Genomic DNA, 16,166 nt, shown 5'->3' with positions numbered 1-16,166 from the left:
CAAAATGGATTAAAGACCTAAACGTAAGACCAGATACTATACAACTTCTAGAGGAAAACATAGGCAGAACACTCTTTGACATAAATTGCAGCAATATCTTTATGGATCCATCTGCTAGAATAATGGAAATGAAACAAAAATAAATAAATGGGACCTAATTAAACTTAAAAGCTTTTGCACAGCAAAGGAAACCATAAACAAAATGAAAAGACAACACAGAGAACGGGAGAAAGTATTTGCAAATGATGTAACTGACAAAGGGTTAATCTCCAAAATATACAAACAGCTCATACAGCTCAATATCAAAAAAACAAACAACCGAATCAAAAATAGCAGAAGACCTTAACAGACATTTCTCCAAAGAAGACATACAGATGGCCAGTAGGCACAGAAAAAGATGCTCAACATTGCTAATTATTAGAGAAATGCAAATCAAAACTACAATGAGGTATCACCTCACACTGGTCAGAATGGCCATCACCAAAAATTCTACAAATAATAAATGTTGGAGAGGGTGTGGAGCAAAAGGAACCCTCCTACACTGCTGGTGGGAATGTAAATTGGTACAGCCACTATGGGTATGGGAAACTGTATGGAGGTTCCTTAGAAAACTAAAAATAGAGCTGCCATATTATCCTGCAATCCCACTCCTGGGCATGTATCTGGAATAAACATAATTCAAAAAGATATGTGCACCCCAATGTTCATTGCAGCAGTACTGACAATAGCCAAGACATGGAAGCAACCTAAATTTCCATTGACAGATGAATGGATAAAGAAGATGTGGTATATTTATACAATTGAACATTACTCAGCCATAAAAATGAATGAAATAATGCCATTAGCAGCAACATGGATAGACCTAGAGATTACCATGCTAAGTGAAGTAAGCCAGACAGAGAAAGACAACCATCATATGATATCACTTATACACAGAATCTTTTAAAAAAATGATACAAATGAATTTATATACAAAACAGAAATAGACCCACCAGCACAGAAAACAAATTTATGGTTACAAAGGGGAAAGGTGGGGGAGGGATAAATTAGGAGTTTGGGATTAACATACACACACTACTATATTTAACAAAGATAACCAACAAGGACCTACTGTATAGCACAGGGAACTGTACTGAATATTTTGTAATAACCTATAAGGGAAAAGAATCTGAAAAAAATAGATATTTATGTATGTATAACTGAATCACTTTGCTGTACTCCTGAAACTAACACGACATTATAAATCAGGTATACTTCAATAAAAAAAAATGTTAAGGTCTTTCCTTTATGCCTGGAGAGTCATGTTTTCCCCAAAGGGAGGATAATGTTATTCAACATTTTGGCTGTAGAGGGGCTTACCTGGTGGTGCAGTGGTTAAGAATCTGCCTGCCAATGCAGGAGGCACAGGTTCGAGCCTAGTCCAGGAAGATCCCACGTGCTGCGGAGCAACTAAGCCTGTGCACCACAACTACTGAGCCTGCGCGCTGCAACTACTGAAGTCCATGCACTTAGAGCCCATGCTCCACAACAAGAGAAGCCACCTCAATGAGAAGCCCATGCACCACAACAAAGAGTAGCCACCGCTCGCAGCAACTAGAGAAAGCCCATGCGCAGCCATGAAGACCCAACGCAGCCAAAAATAAATAAATAAATAAAATTTTTTAAAAGGTGGAAGGAATCACTACTCAATACTGAGGTTTAAAAACAAACAAACAAAAATTTTGGCTGTAGAATGTCATGGGACAAGAGGAGATGACCTGAAGGGGCGGTGTCAGGAGATGGTGAGAAGACTCAGTCCTCAAAGGAGTAAATCTTTCTCTCCACAAGTCCATATCCATTACTATACTAATGTTACTTCTCAGCTATCTCCTTTGACGTATCATGGGTTGCCAACCTCTGTAATAAAACATGGTATTTTAGGAAACATGTCTTTTTGTTGTTCTCAGAAAGAAAGCATTGAGAGAAAAAGAAAGGAAGCAATAAATAAAGCAAACACTTTATGCAACAGCTATGATCGGTGACTTCATCTATTATTTAAACCTATTTAATCTAACCTTCACATTTTTACAGATGGGAAAACTGAGTTCAGAAAGATTAAGTAAAATTTGCCATCAAATTTCACAGTTTGATAGAGTAGGAGTCAACTGAAGTCTAATTCTAAAGCATGATTGCTTTTTACTATGCCATATTCCTCTCAAAGAAAACTAATCGGGATGAAAATACAAATATATCAGAGTCCTAAGCTAAATCTTCTAGCTTGAATACTTATTTAAGAGTGGTTATTTCTGAATGTTATTTCAGAGGACTTTCCCCTTGCACTTTATGTATTTCTTGGTTCATTTTCTTTTCTTTTTTGGTTTTTTAAATGAGCAATAGTACTTTAGCAAATAGAAGACTATTAAGGAAATACTAAGTTATGTATGTAAAGCTGAACTAGACTGGTAAAAACAATTTTTTTTTAATGATTATCCAGTGTTGGTGAGAGATGTAGGGAGAAAAGGTTACATCACACACCACTGACACGTAAACTGATACTGTTTTTTTTGGAGGCTAATTTGGCAACTCCTACCAAAATGTATAATAAACTTACCCTTTGATCCAATTTTACTTCTAGAAATCTATCCTGCAGAAATATTTATACCAGTACACACAGATCTGCATGAATGTTCACTGCAGCACTGTTTGTAATAGAAAGAGAAGGGAAAGGGAGAGAGAGAGAGAAAGACAAGAGGGGAAGAAAGGAGAGGAAAGAGCCTAAACTCATTAACATGGGACTGAAAAAATAACATATAGTAAACTTGAATCATGGGATATAAATAAGTAGATTCTAGAATGAGAACATCTACGTGCACTGCCATGAAAGCACATATTTGTACTAACAAGGAACATATGTATAAGTACTAATTTGGAGGGACTTCCCCGGCGGTCCAGTGGTTGATTCCATGCTCCCAATGCAGGGGGCACAGGTTCAATCCCTGGTGGGGGAACTAAGATCCCACGTGCCACACAACGTGGCCAAAAAAAAAAAGTACTCATTTGGAAACTGATATAAAATATCTTTAAGTGAAGAAAAGAAATCAGAATATATATGAAATGATGCCGTTATATTTTTTTTTTGTTTAAATTTTATTTATTTATTTATGGCTGTGTTGGGTCTTCGTTTCTGTGCGAGGGATTTCTTTAGCTGCGGCGAGTGGGGGCCACTCTTCATCACGTTGCGCGGGCCTCTCGCCATCGCGGCCTCTCTCGTTGCAGAGCACAGGCTCCAGACGCGCAGGCTCAGTCATTGTGGCTCACGGGCCCAGTTGCTCTGCGGCATGTGGGATCTTCCCAGACCAGGGCTCGAACCCGTGTCCCCTGCATTAGCAGGCAGATTCTCAACCACCGCGCCACCAGGGAAGCCCACCATTATATTTTTTAAGTGTGAATATAAGTTCTAGATACATAAAGAAACAGAACTACAGAATATGTGTAGTCATACAGATCTAGAAAAACTCACACAGAAAACCCTTCATACCTTCATAGTGATTACTTCCGGAGATTAGCGTGGGATTGGGTATTTGTAAAGATGACTTTCACTTTTACCTTGGCTGAGTTTGACCAACATTTTCTGTAAAAGCACCAGCAAGTAAATATTTCAGGCTTGTGGGCCATATGGTCTCTGTTGCAACTACTCAACTCTGCCACTGACAAAGGTGTGTGGGTATGTTCAATAAAATGTTATTTATGAGCACTGAAATTTAAATTTCATATAATTTTTACATGTCACAAAATATCATTATTCATTTTTCAACCATTTCAATGTAGAAACCATTCTTAGCTCCTGGGCTGTAGAAGAACAGGTGCCTGGTTGAATTTGGCCTGGGGAGTTATAGTTTTGGAGCTACAGATAAAATTTTAATATATTGGGTTAAATAAAATACATTTTTATTTAATCTCACCTGTTTCTTTTTACTTTGTTTAATGTAGCTACTAGAAAATTTTAAATTATGTATGTGATTCACATTGTATTTGTATTGGACAGAATTGTTCTACAATAATATACTTCAACAGTATTTTGAATTGTTTTTCAACAAGATTCTATTACTTCAGTAACTGTAATAATATTGAGCAGGTATCAATAATGCCTATAATCTACAAATCAAATATTTACATAATTTTGAGAAATTATATTATAAATATTTTTAAGGACATTGCTTTATTACTGCAGTAACTACAGAAAAAAACTCTTTTTATCACTGCTCTATTAACTCTGCTTATAGTCACTAGAAACTTCCAAACTTTCTGCTGTCCTTATAAAGAAAATGTATAGAAAACAAATATCCAGTTGAATAGTAAGCTTTTAAACTTTATCTAGATAGCCATCAGAATAGTCTGACAATGTAAGAATAGTTTAACAATAGTTACTCAAATATCACATAAATCCTAATCTATCACCCTTGTAAAGATGCAGGAAAGAAGTATCTTTGAGATCTCTTTCCCACTCCTTTTCAGAATATTTTTTCATTAGAAAAGATATATGCACCCCTATGTTCATTGCAGCATTACTTACAACAGCCAAGATATGAAAGCAACCTAGGTGTTCATCAATAGATGAATGGATAAAGAAGATGTGATGTATTTATACAGTGGAATATTACTCAGCCATAAAAAAGGATGAAATCTCGGCATTTGTGATAACATGGATGGACCTATTATGCTAAGTGAAACAAGTCATACAAAGAAAGACAAATACTGTATGAATTCATTTACATGTGGAATCTAAAAAAATGAACAAACATAACAAAACATAAACAGAATTATAGATACAGAGAACAAACAGGTGTTTGCCAGGGTGAAGGGGAGTAATGGGAGAAAAATAAATAGGTGAGGAAGATTAAGAGGTACAAACTTCCAGTTGCAAAATAAATGAGTCATGGGTATGAAATGTACAGTGTAGAGAACATAGTCAATAACTATATAATGTCGTTGTATGGTAACATATCAAAACTAGACTTATCGTGGTGATCAGTTTGAAATGTACAGAAATATCAAATCACTATGTTGTGTGACAGGAACAAACATAGTGTTGTAGGTCAATTATACTTCAAAACCAACCAACCAACCAAACAAACTCATAGAAAAAGAGATCAGATTTTTGGTTACCAGAGGCGGGGGGTAAGGGGAGGGAGAATTGGATGAAGGTGGTCAAAAGGTACAAACTTCCAGTTATAAGATAAATTAACACTAGGGATGTAGTGTACAACATGATAAATACAATTAACACTGATATATGTTATATATGAAAGTTGTTAAGACAGTAAATCCTAAGAGTTCCTGTCACAAGAAAAACAGTTATTTCTATTTCTTTATTTCTCATATTTTGTACCTATATGAGATAATGGAAATTCACTAAACTTATAATCACTTCACGATGTATGTAAATAAAATCATTATGCCGTATACCTTAAACTTATACAGTGCTATATGCCAACTGTATCTCAATACACCTGGAAGAAAAAAAAGAATATTTTTTCACTTGAATCACTGTCAATGTCAATCACACTTTAAGTTCTCTTCTATTGTAACTATCAAATGAGATAAACACCTTAAGTTCACGAACGTACCTAGCACATTAGTAAAAGATTACTGTTGGTGGGTTTCAGGATTTTAGCCTTATCTCCACCTTACAAATGGAATATGTTCTAAAAAGTTCATTAGTAAGCCAATTGTTTAGAACCTGGCATGTGTATATATATATATACACATATATATGTACACACAAGCATACATTCATATGTACATATAATTTAAAATAATAAAGTAATACACACATACGTACACACAATTTAAAAGTACCATTTCAAGATCAGAATATGGATGCCAAGAATAAGTTTCCTCTTTCTGGTACCAGAAGGGCTCCCTTCCCAATTTTCTAAAGCACTCAGGATACTCCTGATAATCACCTGATAAATAGTAATCACTTGATAAATTCTTGGTTAATAATTGTGTATGTTCACTACAGACTTTTTTTGTTTTGGGGGACTTTTTGTATGAAAAGGAGAAAACATAATATGATAATATGATTAATATAGTATCTTCTTATATTTAGAGGGCTTTATGGGAGACCAGACTTATAATTTGGCATCAAAGGGTTGAATTGGGACTGATATCTGCAAATGAGAGGGACATAGTTAGCCTCAGTATAAGAACTTTCTAATAACCAAAGCATAACAATGTTGTGGTTTTTATGAAGTCTTCTTTGAAAAGTGTGGAGCTCAGTCCTGGAACATCAGAAGGCTACACATCTGGACCATATTACTTACTTTGCTCCCACCCCTCAGTTACCTTAATTGAGCTGATTTGGTGTTGAGGTCTCAAATTTTTGAGGAATGGCCACTAAAACAAGCTAACTTTAGGAAATAACTCTGCTAGAAAACTATTAAGAATGTTACAGTATTCAGTGTTTCCTATATGAAGCCCCCTGTGAGGAATTTCTTTTAGAGTGCTTCTTTTCCTGAAGACTCGAGGCGGGGCGGGGGGTGTTTGTCTTGGGTTTTGTTTTGTTTTTTCCCCTAAAAATAAGGAAAGTGTAACTGGCTTTTTCAGCTGACCACTAGGAAGCTTACAGCCAAGGTTGAGGTTCAACTACAGAAACTTGGTAGGCTTTATGGCCCATAGATTTGATGTTTTTTCCAGCCATATCTTAACTTCTTACTATTACAAGATCCTTATTTACGAGGTCATGATTCTTACTAAATGTTTGAAGTACACAAACATATTTATTTAAAAGCTGCCTCATATCCTTTATGAGTCAAGGTAGAAGAAGAAGTATATAATTAAGCTTTTCTTTTTTGCATCATATAACTAATTCCCCCTGAGTCTATGTCAAAACATTTACATGATACAACTTTCTGCTTGAATATATGGAAATGTGGCAATCTATACATACATAGAAAGCTAAGGACAATTGTGGTTAGACTTTCTGGGGTATGAAAAGTGTTTGATTTTCATGAGTATTTACCTATATTCATTTATTGCCTATGTAGTTAAATGCAGGCACATATGGAATACTGAATAGACAGAACATTCTGCATTTCTCCTTTTGAAACGGGTATAGAATAGACACTCTGATTTGATCATTTAAGATCCATGACCAAATCATCTCTTTATGCCACATAAATATTTTTTTTCAAGAGCAGAGCACTTAAACAACACTTGTACCTACTAAACCTGGGTTTTATGTGAAAATGATTTCAGAGGGCACTGGAAACCCCAGGTTTCTTTTCGATCCTCTCGTGTCTTTAGAAAGCAATTCCTAAACCACCATTTCCATCACCCTTTTAATCTCTGCAAATTGTTCATAAGAGCTGCAGCAAGGCAGTCTGTCATCAATTATGTTCATAATGACAGCTCAATCATATATGCACTACCACTGATTATTCTAAAGAAACATTGCATTTAAAAGAATTAACTCTAGAAGAAATCATCACACATACCAGACTAATTATAGAAAACTAAAACTTCATATGTGAAATAGTTTTCTTTCAGATCTTTCAGAGTATTTTATATGTTTATAACAGTAAGCATACAAAACACAAATCAAAACAACGACTTTGTATTCCATCATCTAACTCCTAGAACAACTTATGTACAACATCCAACCGTAATACACCCTTCACAGTTCAAGATTTATTTATCCTATTAAAAAGTGAACTTTAAACAATTATAAATTGTATTTTAAATTTCTTTTATACTGTGTAATTTTAAAAAAATCTTTCACCCACTGAAGTTTGCCATTTATTCTCACAGTTAAGTTAGTTTTGTTAGCTTTTTAAAATATTTTGCATATACATATATGCTTTTTATTTTAGAAGAGATGACCTACTCCAAATTTTACCTATTTCTTCTGTGAGATAATATTTATTTCTAAAGACATGCTGTATACCAATGATAAATTGCTTTCATTCAAGCTGGTACTGATTTTCTCAAGTAATTCTTACTTGGCATTTTTGGCCAAATTCCAATAGCTAGTAGCTTGCGACACTTGTGAAATTTCCACTAATTCTAAAAGCAAAAAACCGTTTGAATCATCTTTTCAGTATTACCTCATGTAATTCCCTACACAGTTATAAGATCAAATTTAGTACCTAATTTTCAAATACTTACTAAACACTAGGTTTACTGAAGAGTCATCTTATTATTAGTTCAAATAACTGGGTATTTTGAGGCAATATTTAGTAACCTTCAAGTCCATCTGACAGGTATGTTGTGATCTAAGACTCATTTTACTAGGTTTTTGTTTTTTGTTTTTTTTAAAGGAAAACTTATGAGGAAACTTTTATCAATCAGTTCTCCTCACTTCACTCAGTGTCTGTCTTTACTTTATAAAGTAGATTAATAAAATTATTTCATATCAAGCTTTGTAAAGCGAATTATTGAACCAAAAATTAAATTGTTTAAAATCTACCAAAACTGACATTGAGTTATGAGGTGAACACGAGCCTACTGCATCAAGCACAATTCTCAACCTAGAATGCAGATAGAGACATAACAAATAGCTCCACAACATTCATAGTACACAGAACAAAAAGGGCAACATTGGGCAACATTCTCTAATTATGTTAATTTCATAGTTCTTTCTTCTAAAATGTGTATAGTAAAACTTTATTAATAAATGCAACAAATAATTTATCAACATGCCCCAAATTGAAGTTTCTCCTTCAAGTAAATGATAGCAGGTGTAAAGACTGATACTTTCCTTGATAATCACAAATTAATTTGTAAACATAAGGTGATACATCTTTAATGTGACATGTAGGAGAGAAAGAGACTTTAAATTCAATGAACCTTAGATTTGGAAAAACTGAGTGCACTTGAGAAAAAAAGTTATAAAAGTATATATTTAAAAAGCTGTATGTATTCATGCAGGTATGTGTAGAGATATGGTACAACCTTTAGAATGACTAGCTCCTCACACAAAATAATAAATAGAAATACGATTTTGCTTAAAATTCAAAGCATTCTTTTTTCCTATAAAAGAACCATTTAATTACATTCCAAGACATGTAAAAAATGTCAAAGATATTGTTCAATGGAAATGCTATTATATTCTAAAAAGTTTAAACTTTCTGTGTAAGCAACATATACAACTAAACTTGTTATCACAATAAAGAATATATTTCAATATTGCCCTTGTTTCCCACATCATGTATTTATTTTAATACTTACTCTAAAAATAATTTTTATGGACTTCCCTGGTGGCACAGTGGTTAAGAATCTGCCTGCCAATGCAGGGGACACGGGTTCGAGTCCTGATCTAGGAAGATCCCACATGCCACAGAGCAACTAAGCCCATGTGCCACAACTACTGAGCCTGCACACTAGAGCCCGCGAGCCACAACTACTGAGCCCGTGTACCACAACTACTGAAGCCCGCGCACCTAGAGCCTGTGCTTCGCAACAGGAGAAGCCACCACAGTGAGAAACCAGCGCACCGCAACAAAGAGTAGCCCCTGCTTGCTGCAACCAGAGAAAGCCTGCCAGCAGCAATGAAGACCCAACAGAACCAAAAAATAAATAATTAATTAATTTAAAAAATAAATACATAAAAATAAAAATAATTTTTAAAACATAGAAAAATTTAAATTTCTAGCTTAAGCTCATAATCCTAGGGTGAGAGAGTTGTGCCATACTGGTCAATTTTCATATTTTTACCCCTTTGGTGTAGCCTAACGTTATTATCCCTTAGAAGGGGAGGTTTCTAGTTTTTGTTTTTTAAGAACCATTTAATTGGCCCTCATTATTATGATGATTCCAACAACAATCATGTCTTAACACCTACTAGTCATTCTCACATTGTACTAATAATCATTTTAATTTAAAATGCATTCATTGGTCAGAAAACTATTTTCAATCTAAATATCTGAGTATCAGGAAAGAGAGACTCAAAATTTTTTTAATAGGAGTTAAACTGCAAGGAATTTGCATTTGTGAAGAAATTATGAAAGGATGAGGTGGGGGGTGTCAAGTTCTCTAGCCTCTTCCTCCTGTCCTCGCAAGGAGAGACAGTCCCACTCCCCTCGGCCCTGGCTGCATTTCAGCGCACCAGGGAAAGAGCTGAGGGTTAAGAGAAGGAGGCTTGGCAGGGAGGCATGTGGGTATTGTGGAAACCCTCCCCTCTGCCATCCCCCGTTGGAGGAGGAGGAGGGAGAAATAACAAAGTCATATAAATACAAGTGTAAAATTATCCTAAGAGACTCATAATAATTGAAATGAACATACAAAACACAGTCTTTTAGAAGGACTAAAAAGAAACCAAATTTCAGAAATTGGCAAACATTTTAAAAATAATTTTTTAAAACTTTGTGTTTCATCTCTGTAGCAGTTTTGTTTCCTCTTTATAATCTCAAATTTTGCTACAAAATACTAGTATCCTGACCTGTTTCATTTTATTCCTTCCCAACTGCAAAGACAATATTTTAAAGCTACTTCCCAAAAGTGAGAATTTTATTAATCAAATTATTTCACAACTATTTTAAACTAATCACAAATGTAGCTTATCTTCTTGAGTGTCAAGCAGAAAGTTATATTTTCAAACAAAGTTTTTCTTTATAAGGAAATTCAGGATACATCAGAAATCTACTTGCCACCTTAGAAAAACAACATTTCCCTTTAAGTAACTGACTGTTTTCTCAAAGTCTCTCAGGCCCCTTTCTCTGAGCTTCTGTCTGACAACAGCAAATCCTCTATCTGGGGAAGGCTCCTACTTCAGAGTTGTTTTTGCCAAATAATTTTGGCCCTAAGGTTAACAAACACATGAGAAATTTTCATTAACTACCACATTTTTGTCAGAAAGCTAAGAGAGTCTACTGAATCTTTTTATCTAGGAAATGTTTCTATATATCTGCCACAACCCATGTATTAAGTTTTCAGTGGTATGATGTATAAAATTACAAAAACCTTAACTGTGAAAAAAGCAAGGTATCAAACTATATGCTACCCCCTGTGTGTAAAATGGTAGTATGCTTCAAGATGTACAGACTATGCCAGAAGAAACAGGTAATAGTGCCTCTGAGGAGGGAAAGTGGGAGGCTGGAGGATGGGAAGGGGAGGAACATCTCTTTTCACTGTGTTCTCTTTGGTAGTATTTGTTTTTTGGTTTTTTTTCTGACTGCCAGCATTGTTTTTAAGGAAAGAAAAAAAACCAACGAGAAAACATTTCTCAGAAACATATTTCCTATGAAATCCAATTTCACAAGTCAATAGTATTTAAGAATCTACTGAGTATAAATTTCCATACAAAATTTAGGCAGGCAATATGATGAAATGAATTTGATAAAGAGCTTTCATGGAGCATCAATTGGATTATTCTAATTTGTATCTGTATATAAATGTACATACACATCCTCCAGACTACACCTATTTCCAGAATCATCTGCACACATCCAAACAGTGTTTCCAGCATGAAGCTATGTAATTTCTGGAATGAGACACAAACAACTGATAGGGAAAAATGTTGAAGATTGTGGATTTTTTTTTTCCAGAACTGGTCACCTCCAGTAAAGGAGTACTAATTAGGGTATCAAGTTCCCAAGCAGCCAGAAAGTGACTATCTGCAGAGAGCCCCCAGATATGATAAAGTGCTTTTTAATTTAAAGGTTGGAACTTTCCAGATGTAAATGAACTTGTAGCAGGACCCACTACAGTTGAAAAACAAAATAAGCAACAAATTGTAGTTTAACCACTCAATGTGAACTGCTCTCCTAAAGTTCTATAAAAATATTACACACACACACACACAAAATTACACAAGATGAAATGTATAGCCTGAAAACAGAATAAATAATAATTGTCTAAAAAAACTATAATTGTAAATACTTTTGCACTTTGGGTAACTCAACAACACGAATGAAGACTGTGATAATAGTTTTCACTTCTAAAACATGTTTCAACTTGAAAAACAAAATATAATGGTTCACAAATGACTTTTATATCCATAGATGTTATAAAAACTACTTTTACTTACTCTCTTGTCTCTGAGGAAAGTTTGAAAGGAAAGACTTCTTACTATTTTTAAGAGAATCAAGTAAACAATACAATTTGAATTAAACCAAAACTTAAAAACCAAACTGCAGTTTTGAAGATTCTAGCAACTACTTAAATACATACATGAATACTTCTTTGTATTAAATCAGTAATTTTAAAAAAAGTTAAGTAGGCAATTCCAGTGCAGGTGAGGATGAAGACCTAGCCCAAGTGTTTCAAGCTGAGGAAAGACCTGTAAAAGTAGAGAGGTGTAAAAATTGTAGCAATACTAATCTTACTAAGTCAGCAACTGACATCTGGAAACAATCATGATACCTTGTCTTTCGGGTCTTTCAGTATTTTAAAATATTAATACTCTACGCACTTGCCTGGTTGACACTTTCTTCCCATAGGTGAATACTGGTCCCTCCCCCCCAACCCTCACCCCCAGATTCGTTGCAAAACTCACTGAAATGAACAAAACAATGATTAAAACAATAACAGCAAAACCATGGAGGACATTTCAACCAAAGCACTGAAACCAAACAAGGAAAAGGTAACTGTTCTTCCCTTCAAGACTGTGTACTATTAGGTCTTATGTTCTATCAGGTTAAACTGGAATTGTTTTCATACAGCCTGTTCTTCTTTTTTTAAACAATAAAATCTTGCTTAAGAAAGCACTCTCCTTGTTTTTCTTTCTCCTGCCCCAGTCTCCAGGAAAACTTAAAAACTGCATCTTCATTTCCCTGGTTGTTTCGTTTTTTTTAACTGCAGGGCTGTTTTAAAAATTTAGTCAGTATGCTTCTCACACTTCTTTTGTCTTATTCTTTGTCGTGTTCAGCATGCAGAGGAAAGTTCACAATGTCTAAGTTCTTTGCTACGCAGGTAAATATGCAAATCAAAGGATGACAAAGTTTTTTTAAGAATCAGTTTATCTACAGTATTTTTCAAGAGAAACTACCATTTTCACCTGATCTGTGCATCCATTTCATAATCCTTGAGCAGGTTATATTTTTCAAAGAACAATAAAAAGACCCATTTCGAATAGCTATAAATATTTGGATTTGCGGGGTGTTTTCTTTCTCTTCTTTTTGATCATTGTAGTGATAGGCCAGTAAACCCTAAGTTGGATATTTGTACTTGGGGGGGGGGCGGGGGCGGGGGAAAAATGTGTGTGTGTGGGGGAAGAAACCTGTAAAGAATTTTGCAGGTGCAAGCTGAACAGGAAACATTCGAAAAGATAAAAATGTACCCTCTTTCCCTTACCCGACCTCCATCCCTACAGAGGAGAAACAGAATACTTACAAGTTAGCATCTGTGTATTTGTATCTCTATGTGTTTTCTCTCTTCTTTGGATTTGGATACTTTGAGCTAATTTGGAAGGGCCCGTTTGGTTGTCCACAAAATGATGCTTGAGAGTCTAAGGATGCATAAATTAGAAGCCCTACAAAGGCACAGGACGGTCATTGTACCTCACTCTTTATTCGCTCTTATGGTGGGACCCAAGAGCCTTTCCTTTTCTCTTTTTTTCTTTCTCTTTCTTTCTTTCTTTTTTTAACACTTTAGATGATGGAGCGAGTGAGAGGCTGGTAGCTGGAGACGAATAGGCGAGCCCTGCACCATCCCCCCCCCCTCAACTTAGCACCACATCCCCCCTCCCCAATTACACTGGACTTTGCTACGAAGTCAGTAGTTTTAGGAAAACTGGGGTCTGGATCGGTAGAGGCGCGCAATCCTTCACTTCAAGCCTCGACGCCGGCCTCGGAGTTTCTATTTCTGGTGCTCGAGGGTTGGGATAACGGCCGGGATGGAGGCGGGAAGCACGGAGAAAGCAAAGGGGGGTGACCTTTTCAAGAAACACCCAACTGCCCCCTTTACCTTTTTGCCTCCACTATGGGGAGGTGGGGGGCCGAGAGAAAAAGATGTCAATGACCATTGTTTGCTCGTTTGCGATGTTGCTCCGCCCCCCGAGTCTGTCGTAAACCTGGCGCCGGACTAAAATAAACCCCAGATCCCGCAGCTTCGGGGGCTCGCCGCGCCGCCGACTCCTGGTCACAGGCGCTGCCGCCCCGGCCCAGGTGGCGGCGACCCGCGGCCGCCGCGTCCCGCCCGCGCCCGCGCCCGCCCCGGGCCCCCCTACCTGGCCGTCCGCCGAGCCATGTCGTTGAGCCCCAAGCACACGACGCCCTTCTCCGTGTCCGACATCCTGAGCCCCATCGAGGAGACCTACAAGAAGTTCGGCGGCGCCATGGACGGTGCGCCGCCCGGCCTGGGGGTGCCTCTGGGGGCCGCGGCCGCCGCCTACCGCGCGCCGCCGACCGGGCCCTCCTCGCAGGCGGCGGCCGTGGCGGGCATGCAGCCCCCGCACGCCATGGCGGGCCACAACGCGGCGGCGGCGGCGGCGGCAGCGGCGGCGGCGGCGGCGGCCGCTACCTACCACATGCCGCCCGGCGTCCCGCAGTTCCCGCACGGCACCATGGGCGGCTACTGCAACGGCGGCCTGGGCAACATGGGCGAGCTGCCCGCCTACACGGACGGCATGCGGGGCGGCGCGGCCGCCGCAGCCACCGGCTGGTACGGCGCCAACCCGGACCCGCGCTACTCGTCAAGTGAGCGGGGCCAGGAGCGCGGGACGGAGGGCAGCGGACCGCGCGGGCTTTTCCCGCCACAGTCCGAGGCGCGGGGGGCGCTGGGACCGGGCCCGGGGTGCGCGGGGTGTCCTGGGACCCTGAGCGCGCGGGCGGCGCTGGGACCCGGCCGGGGGCGCGCGGGGCGTCCTGGGACCGTGCGCGCGCGGGGGGTGCTGGGCCCCTGGGCGCGCGGGGCGCCCTGGGACCCGCAGGGGCCACGCCAGCGTCGCGGCCGCCGCGGTGTGAAGAGAGCTGGGCGGCGGCTGACCGGCATTCCCCTTGGGCCCCTCCCCAGTCTCCAGGTTCATGGGGCCGTCAGCGGGAGTGAACGTGGCCGGCATGGGGTCGCTGCCGGGCATCGCGGACGCCGCCAAGTCTCTGGCGCCCCTGCATGCGGCGGCGGCGGCGCCGCGGAGGAAGCGCCGCGTGCTATTCTCGCAGGCGCAGGTCTACGAGCTGGAGCGGCGCTTCAAGCAGCAGAAGTACTTGTCGGCGCCCGAGCGCGAGCACCTGGCCAGCATGATCCACCTGACGCCCACGCAGGTCAAGATCTGGTTCCAGAACCACCGCTACAAGATGAAGCGGCAGGCCAAGGACAAGGCGGCGCAGCAACTGCAGCAGGAGGTCGGCCTGGGCCCGCCGCCGCCGTCCCCGCGCCGCGTGGCCGTGCCCGTGCTGGTCAAGGACGGCAAGCCCTGCCAGAACGGCGCGGCCACGCCGACGCCCGGCCAGGCCGGCCCGCAACCGCCCGCGCCGACGCCCGCGCCCGAGCTGGAGGAGCTGTCGCCCAGTCCGCCCGCGTTGCACGGCCCGGCGGGAGGCCTGGCGGCCCTGGACGCGGCGGCGGGGGACTACGGCGGCGGCGCGCTGGGCGCCAACCTGCTCTATGGCAGGACGTGGTGACGGCGCGGGCCGGGCGGGGTCCCTCCTGACGCCTGAGGGTCGGCTTGGACCGACGGCGGACGCGGAGCTCGCAAACGGCCGGACGGGTCGTGGAGGCGGGCGGGCGCGGAACCTCTCTACTGGGGGTGGGGACGCGACAGCCCCAGGATCGAATCACGAGCATCGCGCCAGGGGGCTTTGAGGTGGTCATTTCCTCCTTCCAGAGGTTCCTAAATTATGTGAAAAGCCGGCCGAGTCCACATCCACCACGTTCCTAACCAAAGCTCTCAGAGTTTTAAACATTGGAGACTTCGTTGGTGTTTGTTGCTCTAAAAACCAACCCAGCTTTAGCAATGAATTCTTCTTGGAGTGGAACTTACCTTGGGAGATTAATTTTCGAATCCCCCTCCCCTTAAGTGCAATTTCATTAATGTTTGATGGAAAGTAAATTGAATTGTAGCTCAAGGTGGATCATGCACATAGCAACATTATTGCAGAGGAGTTATTGCCATTTACAGAAATGGAATAAACTTAATCAAAATATTGCTTATACGAATTGATACAGCTTTTTAAATTTAATGCTGTTTTTTAAATGTTTTGATCATTATTTGGCAATGAGTGTTTGTAAATTACCCTAAAAGAGGATTT

At 40.0% G+C, this 16,166-nt stretch overlaps 1 protein-coding gene across 1 annotated transcript; it reads left to right on the top strand.

Moving 5' to 3' along the window:
• The first annotated feature begins 14,152 nt into the window (after window positions 1–14,152).
• NKX2-4 (NK2 homeobox 4) lies at window positions 14,153–15,539 on the top strand. The gene is made up of 2 exons (XM_057530038.1): window positions 14,153–14,615; window positions 14,932–15,539. Exons 1-2 carry the CDS (start codon window positions 14,165–14,167, stop codon window positions 15,537–15,539), a joined length of 1,059 nt encoding a protein of 352 aa, XP_057386021.1. The 5' UTR covers window positions 14,153–14,164.
• Window positions 15,540–16,166: the final 627 nt, after the last annotated feature.

Source organism: Balaenoptera acutorostrata, chromosome 15 (genome assembly GCF_949987535.1).
Source record: "Balaenoptera acutorostrata chromosome 15, mBalAcu1.1, whole genome shotgun sequence".
Lineage (NCBI taxonomy): Eukaryota > Metazoa > Chordata > Mammalia > Artiodactyla > Balaenopteridae > Balaenoptera > Balaenoptera acutorostrata.
This window is presented reverse-complemented; position numbering and strand designations above follow the sequence as displayed.